The sequence below is a fragment of the Heterodontus francisci genome, chromosome 6, assembly GCF_036365525.1.
Source record: "Heterodontus francisci isolate sHetFra1 chromosome 6, sHetFra1.hap1, whole genome shotgun sequence".
Lineage (NCBI taxonomy): Eukaryota > Metazoa > Chordata > Chondrichthyes > Heterodontiformes > Heterodontidae > Heterodontus > Heterodontus francisci.
This window is the reverse complement of record NC_090376.1, coordinates 84,113,817-84,126,376: the sequence shown is the minus strand read 5'-3', so window position 1 is coordinate 84,126,376 and position 12,560 is coordinate 84,113,817. Positions and strand designations below refer to the sequence as shown.

The 12,560-nt window shown below is 40.8% G+C and overlaps 1 protein-coding gene across 1 annotated transcript in view; it reads left to right on the top strand.

Annotated features, from left to right (window-relative positions):
• The window catches only part of LOC137371418 (cysteine and histidine-rich domain-containing protein 1-like), a 37,262-nt gene that overhangs the window by 13,821 nt on the left and 10,881 nt on the right, over positions 1-12,560 (top strand). The window contains exons 4-8 of the mRNA XM_068033982.1: positions 1,956-2,104; positions 3,403-3,506; positions 3,880-3,938; positions 7,249-7,319; positions 11,629-11,734. Of these exons, the coding sequence (XP_067890083.1) occupies positions 1,956-2,104; positions 3,403-3,506; positions 3,880-3,938; positions 7,249-7,319; positions 11,629-11,734 (489 nt within the window). The remainder of the gene's footprint in view (positions 1-1,955; positions 2,105-3,402; positions 3,507-3,879; positions 3,939-7,248; positions 7,320-11,628; positions 11,735-12,560) is intronic.

Here is a 12,560-nt window from a genome sequence, read left to right as displayed (position 1 = left end):
TGGTTATAAACTCTCAAGATCAAATGTGTTCTTTTCCAGTACTCAATCAATTAAAATATTAATCATTTCTACCACTCAGTGTGAACACCAGTTCCTTGTGCCGATTTGTTCTCGACCAGCTGCAATCAAAATAATTCTTAATGTCTGACAGATTTTCAAATATTAATATTTCCAATAGCTATATTAGGTATCTCTAGACAGTATTGTGTAGGTTTTCTCCCCAAGGATTAAGACATTTCTATATGAATTCTCAGGATGTGGGTATTGGAATCTGGCAAGGCTGACATTGCTCATCCCTTGTTACCCTGAAAAGGTGACACTGATCGGAAGCAAATAGGTGGAGTGATTGATATGTGGATATGCAGTAGTTGAGGTGACAAAAGAAAATGGGGAAATCCGAGGCAGGATAGAGACTGCCTCTTACTCTTACAAAGTGAGAGGCAGTTGATCTGCAGAGAAGACTGGTATTCTTTCCTCCATTCATCTGTGATATTCTAACACTGAGACAACCCCTGACTTACTGGTACCTTGAATTGTCATCACCTAGGATTACATTGTATCAAGAGAACTATGTTCCATTGACACACCAATGGGAGCTTTTGGTTGTGTTTTGAAGATTTGAAATTTTAATACAAGGCTGCTGGTGTTTATCGATATTAGTGATTGTGGGAGTGTGACTGCACAACTGACGTTTTTCACCTGACAACCTTTAGATATTTTGTCTGTCTGTACTGGGCCAAGTTTTCAAGCCAAATGGCAAATAATCTTAAAAGCAATTCCAGACAGCTTAGAATCTAGTCCTTTTAAAGCTTCAGCAGCTGTAGTGCAAGCAAAATACTAACGGTGTGTGTGAGTGACTACTTTTAGGGGATTTTGGACCATTTTTCCACTAAGGATTCGGTGTAGAATGGCATTAAATGCTGGGTTTTTACGACGAAGTTTGTTCAGAAGATTCTTTAAAGCACTTGTGATGAAAGGCAAAAATACTAATGATCTAGATATTGAAGTTGTTTTCCCAAATATGGAAGACGGTAAGCTTTTTTTATATTAACCTGTCTCCATAATTGATTAGCACCTCACACCACCTGTTGGGAAGTCCTTGCTACTTAGTGCTTGGAGGGGATTATCTGACATACACCTTCCCTTTTGTTTGTAAGCACCAAGATAAGGAAAGGACTGAAACGTATAATCAGGTTTTTAAAAGGAAAGCTACTAGGCCAAGTTTTCACCAGAAGGTTAGATTGTAGAGGGCAGTTAGAAGTTCTGTTCAAATCAAGCAAGGTAACTAACCCACTGATGTGGGTGAGTAGTGTGTTCATTTATTTTTATTACCAAGACTTTTATACTAATTTAATTAAGGGAGTCCAATTAGAAGTGTCACTCTGTATTCTTTCTTCCTGTCTGAGAAATAGTGGTATAATGATTTATATCTGGAGTCATCTTACCAAGTGTTTTCTTGATTCACTTTTTTAAAATATTGGAGAAGCGCACATATGACAGACTCGAATATCCAATTCAGATCTCAAAAGATTTCTATTATGTTTCCGTTATGCAATTGTATAGTCAGGTATTGGGCAGTATAAGCACATGCTAAATGTGAGCTGCTCAGACCACTTACAGAAGTAATCAGTGCCATTGTAGAAGAAGCTATCTAAGATGAGACCTGGTCTGCCTTCAATCCCACATAGACAATGGCCTGGAATTTACAGTTGTAACAGTGAACGCTGACAGTTTTGCTATTAGTTTTACGCAGCTTCATTCTCAACAGGAAGTGCAGAAGTTACTGTTACTGATACCCTGCTCCTCTTGCGGTTATGCTGTTGCAGTTTTCACATATACAACCAACACAGAATTAGTGTTTTGGTGTGAACTTCCAACTTTTTATGCACTACTTCTGTTAAATGACATGAGTGAGTTTTTAAGGGCATACTAAGTCAGAATTTTTTTTTTTTTAGGGTTGTATGAAAGGAAAACACTGCAATGAAAAGCCTCCTGCGCCTGTCAAACCTGAAGTGAAGACTTTATCAGATCTAGAGCTAAAACCTAAGTTTAATGAATATGTTATGCAGAGCCGAAGACCAGTTGAAGCAGTTATGAGACCGAGGTAAACCTTTACCTAACATAGAAAAAAAAGCGAAAATGCAATCTTACCTTTCATTTGTTGTTTTAGTTTGGGAAGGATATGCCTTAACATAAATTGATTGAATACCAAATCATTGTGAAAATTTGAAGTCTGTAATTGAATTCTATTTTATTTGTACAGTTACAGTTTGTGCTTCTTCCCAAAATTCTTTAGTGTTGTCTCTACAAATGTCAGCTCCATAGGCAAGCCCCTGCTTCCCATGAACTGAAATTTGCGCCCATAGGGGGAACAATGAACCCTTCTGCTTTTGGAGCATGCATAAGAAATGATATGAAATACAACATATCTTCCTGGTCTCTCCAAATCGACAGAAAACATAGAACTGATGAACTTTATAAATAGCCAAACCAATTTGATTGATGACCTTGAAGCAGCCTTATTTTTACCTGACTTAAGTTTTCTGAAGGCCCTTTAACATTTTTTTGTTTGTTTCATAGTAAGATTTTTTCTTCTTCAAATAGTAATCCTTGCCTGTTTAAAATGTTCAGCTCAAATGTTGTGACACTGAAGCAAATCTTTATATTACATTAATATAGCTACTTAATCAGGAATTTTCTTTCCTGTAATATTAGTTGTATTTTTCTTGCATTGGGCTATGGATGGGAAAAGTTAGTCAGGGTTCCTATTTCTGCCCATTCATACTGCTGGTAAGTTCTAAGTGGATGTTGAATTAGGACAGAATGGAACTTTTCTGCAACTTACTCTGATATTCTACAAACAGTTGCTGTCTAGGCTTAAGATTAGCCATTTAACCGGATTTATTAACTTGTGGAACAATCCTCTAGTATCAGGAGAAGAGCAGGAAAATTTAATGCAGGATTAGATACTACATTTGCTTATGCTTTTTAATTGTTTTAATCCACATTTCTAATAACTTAGTCACTTTTAAGACAAAAGAAATTCTATATACTTTCCTTGTTTCTTCTTGGGTGTGTTAGCTGTCTGTTCTAAATGTGGATGTCACATTCCAAATTGGTCTCTGGCTGTAAACTGGTTCCTGTGGTCTGTCTTCTAGGCGTTTGAGGACTGAAAATTATGATCTCTTTTGTCATGGTTTTTGAAGTTCTAGGATGAGCCTGTTGCTGCTGTTAGGTTCTCGTGTCCTTAATAGTGCACTTGCACTTGGGAAAGCTTGCCACAGATTCTTAGTTGAAAAAAGTAGGGCAAGTGAGCCAAGTTAGTTCACATTTTTTTTAAAACTGAATGTACTCATAAGTGACAACAAAAAAGGATTGAACATGTCATTTTTCTCACAATAGCCCAGATGCTCCTTTAGTAAGATTGGAACAAAAGGTTTCTTCGTCATTGAAGCAAGCACTAGAAAAACTCAAGTTAACTGCTGACAATGGACCCACAAATAAAGGTGAATCATTTTGGACATTCAAGCTGCAGTACATAGTTTAAGATGATTATTGCAGTTTTTAATTTGCTTTATGGGTTGGTAGAGATTTTTAATCGCCATTCTCACTGTGTTTTCTTTTGAAAAAGAAAAGTTGATCCAGATTAAGTTTATTATTTTAATTGGTTGTTGCAGATATGGTGCATACTGGTGGCAACATTGGCAGGAAAGCAAGTTCTCACTTTTTTATAATTGTGTCTGCTGGATTGTGAAATGCAGGAGGAGCAGCATAATGAAAATCATATTACTGAAATGCCCATCAGGCGTATTTAAAAATGTAATTTTTCTGCCCACCCCAATATTGAATATATACTAAAAAGTGTTTCTTTTTTTATAGAAAAGGATAGTAATGAAGTAAAGGTTGGAACCACATGTAAAAATGCAGGTTGTAACAAGGTAAGCAAATTCAAAGGGGTCTAAGCTGTTTTATCAAAAAGTATTGCTTTTTTGGTATTTTTTATCTTTTCTGATCAAAGGGTACAGTCAAAGATGAGTGTTTGAAAATAATAAATTTACACCAGGTCGTTATCAAAATGGCACTGCAGCAGCCGGAATTTCTTAAGAGAAAGCTCCCCAGGTGATTTTGTTCATCCATGAATTATGGTAAATCCTAATTTTGTAAAGGGATTTGCTGTTTTTCAACAAATGCAGATCATTGCTACAGCTGATACGATCTAACATTTGTTAGTTAATCTTCTGCAGTATTGCAGGAAGTGACGCAGAGTCAGAGGGAAGGAAATAATTGGATAGGGTGCGCAGATATAATTCAGTCCTTACTTTAAAATCATACATTGTCACTATTTCTATATAACTTTTCTAAGTAGCAAGTGTTAGTACAATTTGGAAAGCAGAGAAATGGATTTGGTTAGAGAACATGATCTTTTTGGAGATTGAGGAGCTGGGCAACAAAACTGACTTGCTACAGTGTCAGTTTGGGTGGAAGGACATAATTAGTGTGGCAAGTTTAATTAGGTCCTTTCCTTTATAACTATATACATAGAAATTCATAAAACTTGATAGGAAATGTGCACCGATGTAAACTTTCATTATATTCGTACAGACTTCAGGAATGTTTCAGTTTTGACTTGCAAGTCACTTTTTGAATCTGAGTGATCAGCTATCCAAGACAAAGGATGTCCTGTCATTCTTTTCTTTCTTTTTTTGGGCCTCCTTATCTCGAGAGACAATGGATACGCGCCTGGAGGTGGTCAGTGGTTTGTGAAGCAGCGCCTGGAGTGGCTATAAAGGCCAATTCTGGAGTGACAGGCTCTTCCACAGGTGCTGCAGAGAAATTTGTTTGTTGGGGCTGTTACACAGTTGGCTCTCCCCTTGCGCCTTCTTTACTGTGATATAAATGAGAGTTTGTTTTGATTCTTGACACTGAGGATTTTCTGAAAGAAAGCAGTTGACCATTTGATGACTTCGTGAGAGGAACATTCAAGTCTTAAAAGAAACCAATACAATTTGAGAAGGGCAAGCAGTTTAAAAGTGCTTGACGCTAAGAGAAATTCTGTATGTTTGAAAGCCATATATAGTAGATTTTTTTAGAGCAGCAGACCTTTTGTATTTTGTCTACTTGAGTGAGGGAGGACAATTAACTTATGTATCACTGTTAAATATAGAACAAGTGAATAATTTAATAAATTTGGTTCATCCTTTAAGCGAAGCATGCTGTACTACTTTTGAAGATTGAAAGAAGGTCATATGAAGGCATGATACTCCAGTATCTAGGATTTTGTAGTCGAGCCAGTAGTACACAAGTGGCGCAAAGTGTGTTTCACACATGGATATAGTGAAAAAAGTTATAATTTTTAAAATCTTTATTGATGGGGAAAAAAAATGGTCTTCAGTAATTTAACCTTATACATTGGACTGAATTTTACCAGCTATCAAACATCGGGGCAGGGCGGGGGGCCCCGGAAAAATCTTCCAGAAGAGGCCCACCCCGATGCCAGAAAGGCCCCGCTGCATTTTACCGGCGGCAGCAAGAGCTTGGTGCGGCCCCCACACCCCCTGCCGCTCGGCGACGGGGCCTTCATATAAGTATTAAAATCAATTAAAACACATGCAAATTAACCTGCCCGGCGGCCGTCCCACGCCAATATTTCGGCCAATGGCCAGAACTCCCACGCCTTTGGAACTCTGTTCAGAGTTCCAGGACATGACACTGATGGGAGAAGAGGAGTGAAATTTTCAGGGCGGGGGGAGTGGGGAAAACTCTTACATCGGCTGAGGGGATGGTGGGAAGGGGTTGAAGGGCAAAGGTAATGCAGTTCCGGGGAGGTAAAATTCAGTTCGGGAAGAAGTTTTTTTTTGGTGTGGGGGGGGGACGGGGGGGTGGCGGTGGTGGGTAGAGGGCAATAAATAAATTGTGGGGGGATGGGAGAGGGACTTCCATCTTTCATTGAAGTTTTATATGTCACTTTCACCTACATTTCTCTTGAAAAATTGAAGTGAATTGTAAGGGCTTGAAGTCCTTTAAAAATGGCGCCTGCGTGGTGGTGCCGGACGCCATTGCCAGGGATGGAGCAGCCACCTTTTGAATCTCATGACGAAGTTGGTCAATGTTGCACATGGTCTTGGATATTTTTGGGTGCAAACTACCAGAATCACCCATCTGAGGATTTCGTTCATAAACATCTTTCATTATATTTAAGGCATCTCTATGTCATCGGGGGCGGCTGTTCTGCCCCCTCCATTTAAATGAGCCCCCACACGTAATATCGCAGGGGCTCAGCAGCGCATCCGCATAGGCGGACTGCCAACTTCAGAGCATATAGGGACAGGTGGGAATGTTTGGTAGGAATATGGGATTAGTGTAGGATTAGTATAAATGGGTGGTTGATGTTCGGCACAGACTCGGGCCGAAGGGCCTGTTTCAGTGCTGTATCTCTAATCTAATCTAATCATGCTGCCGTGGTTTGTGGCACACTCATAAAATGTATCCCATTATTTCTCAGTCTTGTAGTGAACATATAACATACTGAGCTATCTACAGCCCCTTTTAATCCACTTATCCAGAAATTGTCAAAAGAGAGCAGTTTTTTAACTATAGATTTTAAGAAATAGATGAACTAACAGTAACATTGTGCTAGCCTAAAGGAGGTTCGCTTTACATTTTGCACTAAGATAGATAGTGCCTTTGCAGTATCTTGGCACCAAGGTGACACTATTGTGATTTGTTCATTGTCATTTTCCTTGTGCTATCAACTGGGTTTACTCCTGCTGTGATATGGAGGATACTTTAAGGAATGAGGGATCTTCACTTATGAACATCTTTTTTTGCATTCTGAGCACTGATTCCAGTTGAAACCACTGATGTTTTAAGCACTTCTACCTCTGTTTGAATCCTGGTAGTAAGCAATAATTGTAGTACTGTGACCTCGATTACCTTGAATTTATATTGATATCGAAAGTGAAATCAGATTTGCTATTAACTTAAACGGAATTGGAAAGTGTTTATTCACTGCATAGTTTTTTTTGTGGGGGATTCATGAATAGTGGAATTGCCCTACATTCAAATGCAATTTGATGCAGTGTATTGTGTTTATTTGCTGTTTGCTCACTGTTATGGAAAAATTAAATTTCAGTCAAAACTGGAACCAGTATAGACAAATAAGTTTTCAGATATATTGAATATGTTTACTAACTCAATCTAAGATTTTTTTGATTTATCTTAAATTTTGCCCTCATTCATGCCCTGAAGACTTTTCTAGATGCAGGCAGCAATGAAGAGGTATGTGTTAATCACTCTGGAGTGCCCATTTTCCACGAAGGGTATGTATGGTTTCTCTTTGCTGTGTTCCACATCAATAATTCCATAGGGGCTGTAATTCTGTTCCTGTTTCTTGTCTGGTAGGGGAGCTGAAAATCGATGGTAGACGCCTTGCACCCCATTTGCTGCGGTAGCATGAGGCTTATGCTGTTCCAAGGCAGAAACTTCATTAGAGGCAGGGATTTTAAGCACTTGGGGGCATGGTAGAGTATTTTCATCTTGCCCTGGAAATGATGATGTGCTACACCATTGGTGTGAGGTCATTGCTGGGTGCCTGTACAACCTGAGCACAGCATCCCTCAGTAGGTACAGTGTCAACAGAAATGCTTTCCTGCACCTCTTAAAGCTGCATTTATCTCAGCTAGGTAAATATTATTGATTTTGTTTTATTTTAATTTCTGTCGGATGTATTTTTATACTTATATTGCCAGGGTCTGGGATGTCACTGAACGGCTGCAGGGCATCCTGAAAGGGGAGGGTGATAAGGCAGAGGTCGTGGTACATGTTGGTACCAATGACATAGGTAGAAAGAGGGATGAGGTCTTGCATCAAGAATTCAGGGAGTTAGGCAGTAGACGAAAAAGCAGGACCTCTCGGGTTGTAATCTCTGGATTACTCCCAGTGCCACGTGCTAGCGAGTATAGAAATAGGAGAATAGCACAGATGAATGCGTGGCTTAAGAGATGGTGCGGGAGGGAGGGTTTTAGATTCCTGGACCACTGGGACCGTTTCTGGGGGAGGTGGGACCTGTACAAGCGGGACGGTCGACATCTGAACCAGAGGGGGACTAACATTCTTGCTGGCGGGTTTGTTAGTGCTGTTGGGTGGAGTTTAAACTAATTTGGCAGGGGGACGGGATGCAGAATAGGGACACAGCTAAACACAGGAAAGCGAACAAGTCAGAGGGAATACAATGGAAGTAAGTTTCAAGGGAGTAAGACCAGATGGAAGGCCTCTACTTTAATGCCAGGAGTATTGCAGGTAAAACGGATGAGTTAAGGGCAATGATTGACACGTGGAATTGTGATATAGTAGCCATCACGGAGACATGGTTGAGGGAGGGGCAGGATTGGCAGCTCAATATCCCGAGATATAGAATCTTCAGGCGAGACAGAGGAGGGGGTAAAAGAGGAGGGGGCATTGCAATATTAGTTAAGGAGTCAGTTACTGCAGTAAGAAGAGATGATATCTTGGAGGGGGCATCAAATGAAGCTTTATGGGTAGAGTTTAGGAATAAAAAAGGGACAGCCACATTGCTAGGTGTTTATTATAGACCCCCAGATAGTAAGCGGGAAATTGAGGAGCAAATATGTGCGTAATTTGCAGAGGTGTGTAAAAATAATAGGGTAATTATATTAGGTGATTTCAACTTTCCCAACATTAATTGGGATAGTCATCGTGTTAAGGGCTTAGATGGAGTGGAGTTCTTAAAATGTATACAGGAGAACTTATTAGCTCAATATGTAGAGGATCCAACAAGGGAGGGTGCAGTGCTGGACCTAATTCTGGGGAATGAAGCCGGACAGGTGATTGATGTGTTGGTGGGGGAGTATTTTGGTGATAGCGACCACAACATGGTACAATTTAATCTTGTTATGGAGAAAGAAATAGACAAGTTACAAAAGAAAGTTTTGGATTGGGGGAGAGCGAATTTTAGTAAAATAAGGCAGGATCTGGCCAAGGTAGACTGGAAAGAGTTACTTGTCGGGAAATCTACAGAAGAGCAGTGGAGGGCATTCAAAAAGGAAATAGGGAGGGGACAGGCCCAACATGTTCCCTCCAGGGTAATAGGTAGGGGCAACAAGCCCAGAGAACCATGGATGACCAGAAACATTCAGGGTACGATGAGAAGGAAAAGAGAGGCTTTTAGCAAATACAAGGACAGCAAATCAATGGAAGCATTAGTGGAGTACAGAAAGTGTAGGATGGAGCTTAAGGAAGCAATTAGGAGAGCAAAGAGGGGATGTGAGAAAGCTCTGGCTGGTAAATGTAGGGAAAATCCCAAGATATTCTATAAGTATATCAATGGGAAGAGGATAATCAGGGAAAGAGTAGGACCCGTTGGGGACCAAGAGGGAAATTTGTGGGTGGAGCCAGAGGACATTGGTAGGGTGTTGAACGAATACTTCACATCTGTCTTCACCCAAGAGAAAAAGGATGTAGATATGGAACTCAGAGAGAGAGACTGTGAGGTTCTTGAGCAAATTGTCATAGGGAGTGACAAGGTATTGGAGGTTTTGGAAGGCTTAAAAGTGGACAAATATCCAGGTCTGGACGATTTGTGTCCCAGGATGCTGTGGGAGGCGAGGGTGGAGATTGCAGGGGCTCTGACCCTAATTTTTAATTCTTCTCTGGCCACGGGGGAGGTGCCAGAGGACTGGAGAACAGCTAATGTGGTTGCACTATTTACGAAAGGTTGTAGTGATAAGCCAGGGAACGACAGGCCAGTGAGTCTCATGTCAGTGGTAGGGAAACTATTGGAGAAAATTCTGGAGAGAACCTATGCCCACTTGGAGAGGCACAATTTGATTGGGAATAGTCAGCATGACTTTGTCAGAGGGAGGTCATGCCTAACAAATTTGATTGAATTTTTTGAGCATGTGACCAGGTGTGTAGATGAGGGTAGTGCAGTTGATGTTGTTTATATGGATTTCAGCAAAGCCTTTGACAAATCCCACATGGGAGACTTATCAAGAAAGCAAATGCACATATGATACAAGGTAACTTGATAAGGTGGATTCAAAATTGGCTTAGCTGTAGGAGACAGAGTGATGACAGATGGCTGTTTTAGTGACTGGAAGCCAGTGTCCAGTGGCGTACCACAGGGATCTATGCTGGGTTTCCTATTGTTTGTCATTTATATAAACGACATAGATGACTGTGTGGGGGGTAGGATCAGTAAGTTTATGGATGGCACAAAGATTGGCCAAGTGGTTAACAGTGAGGTGGAGTATCTTGGGTAACAGGAGGATATAGACGGGATGGTCAAATGGGCAGAAAAGTGGCAGATGGAATTTAACGCTGAAAAGTGTGAGGTGATGCACTTTGGAAGGAGTAATGTGACATGGAAGTATTCAATGAATGGCCTGACACTGGGAAGTTCCGAGGAACAAAGGGACCTTGGCGTGTTTGTCCACAGATCCCTGAAGGCAGAAGGGCAGGTTAATAGGGTGATGAAAAAGGCATATGGGACACTTGCCTTTATCAATCGAGGCATAGATTACAAAAGCAGGGAGGTCATGTTGGAATTGAACAGAACTTTGGTCAGGCCACAGCTGAAGTACTGTGTGCAATTCTGGTCGCCACATTATAGGAAGGATGTGATTACATTGGAGGGGGTGCAGAGGCGATTCACCAGGATGTTGCCTGGGATGGAACATTTAAGCTATGAAGAGAGGTTAGATAGGCTTGGGTTGTTTTCACTGGAGCAGAGAAGACTGAGGGGTGGCCTGATCGAGGTGTACAAGATTGAGGGGCGTGGACAGGGTGGATAGGGAGCAGCTGTTCCCCTTAGCTGAAGGGTCAGTTACGAGGGGTCACAAGTTTAAGGTGAGGGGTGGGAGGTGTAAGGGGGATTTGAGGAAGAACTTTTTTACCCAGAGGGTGGTGACGGTCTGGAATGCCCTGCCTGGGAGGGTGGTAGAGGCAAGTTGCCTCACATCCTTTTTAAAAAGTACATGGATGAGCACTTGGCACGTCATAACATTCAAGGCTATGGGCCAAGTGCTGGCAAATGGGATTAGATAGACAGGTCAGGTGTTTTAATGCATTGGTGCAGACTCGATGGGCCGAAGGGCCTCTTCTACACTGTATTATTCTGTGATTCTGTCTCAGTGACATTCATTTTTATTTTTCCCTTTTTACATATCGGTCTCAATGTGTTCCACTGCATTGTACATCTCCAACTGGTAGGATTGGCATTCTTTGGGCAACTGATGGGAAATAAATGCTGTCCTTACCAGCAATGCCCACATCCCATTCAAATGGATAAACTTTAAATAAACATTTCAAGACTTAATGCTAAAATAGCCAGGGAACAGATAATTCTACTGAAGTGGCACAAATGGGTTAGTGGGATGGTGGTCTGCTCCCAGACTGTCTCCAACAAATGGTTTTAAAGTTTGAATGAGTGAGAGTTGCTGATAAATGTATAGTTATTAGATAAGAATCTTGTGACAATTCAATAGAAAACACTGCCTCACTCATATAATGTAATTGCATTCAAGTTTAAGAATCTTTCTCGACTGATATTTTGCCTCTGTTTTGCAATTCATCATTTACAGTATCTGCAATTAACAATTTTTTCCCCAGAATGAAATATTGGAGCTGCTGTAGGAGAAAAACTTCCGATTTTGATTCTTTCATGGCCCAAGAGGGCTGTACACAGAGCAAGCACATGTGGACCAATGCAGAGGCAGTAAGTCTGGCTCAGTTTTTCAGTTTGATGGACTATTTAGAAGCACTTCCTTATAAAGGGAAAAGTGCTTCATTCTCCAACACGAAGGTTATTCACAATAACCATAAAAGCAAAATATATAAAGATCTTCAAACTGTTACAGTATTGAGGTTTGTATAGAAGACAGTTGCATTCTTTGCCATATCAAATATGAACAAACTACTTTTGATCTGCCCATTTGTATAGCATCTTTAAGCACTTTTGTGGGATTGGGGATTGGTTGGGTCGAAAAGCAACAGATAGAATTAAACAAGGGTGCGTACATCAATCGTTGAGAGAGATTAGGGAGTGACAGTTTTTTGAAAAGTTTGTTTTAAGGTCTTTTAAAGGTGGAGAGAGGAGAGGTGGAGTGGTGGCTTCAGGGGTGGAGTTCGAGAGTAGTACTGAAGCAGCAGAAGGCACTGTGACTAAAGATGGGATGAATGAAAGGGAGGGGGCTGGGGACACAGGGCAGCACAAAAAGCCAAAGATTGAGAACAGAAGGGTACAGGAGTTAAAATACAAGTTTGGAGGAAATTACTGGGATATGATGGGGTGAGGTCACAGAGGGATTTGAGGATTTTAAATTGAATGTACCGGGAGCCAATGTAAGTTAACAAGGATGGAGGTGATCTGTCAGCGACTTAGTGCAAGCTAGGGTGCAGGTAGCTGCATTTTGGATTAGTAGAAATTCATTGATGGGAAGCTATCTCAGAGAACATTAGGGAAATCAAGACTTATGGTGACAAAAGTATGGATAAGGATACCAGTAGCCGATGGACTGGGTTGGAAGTAAGTAGGATGTATG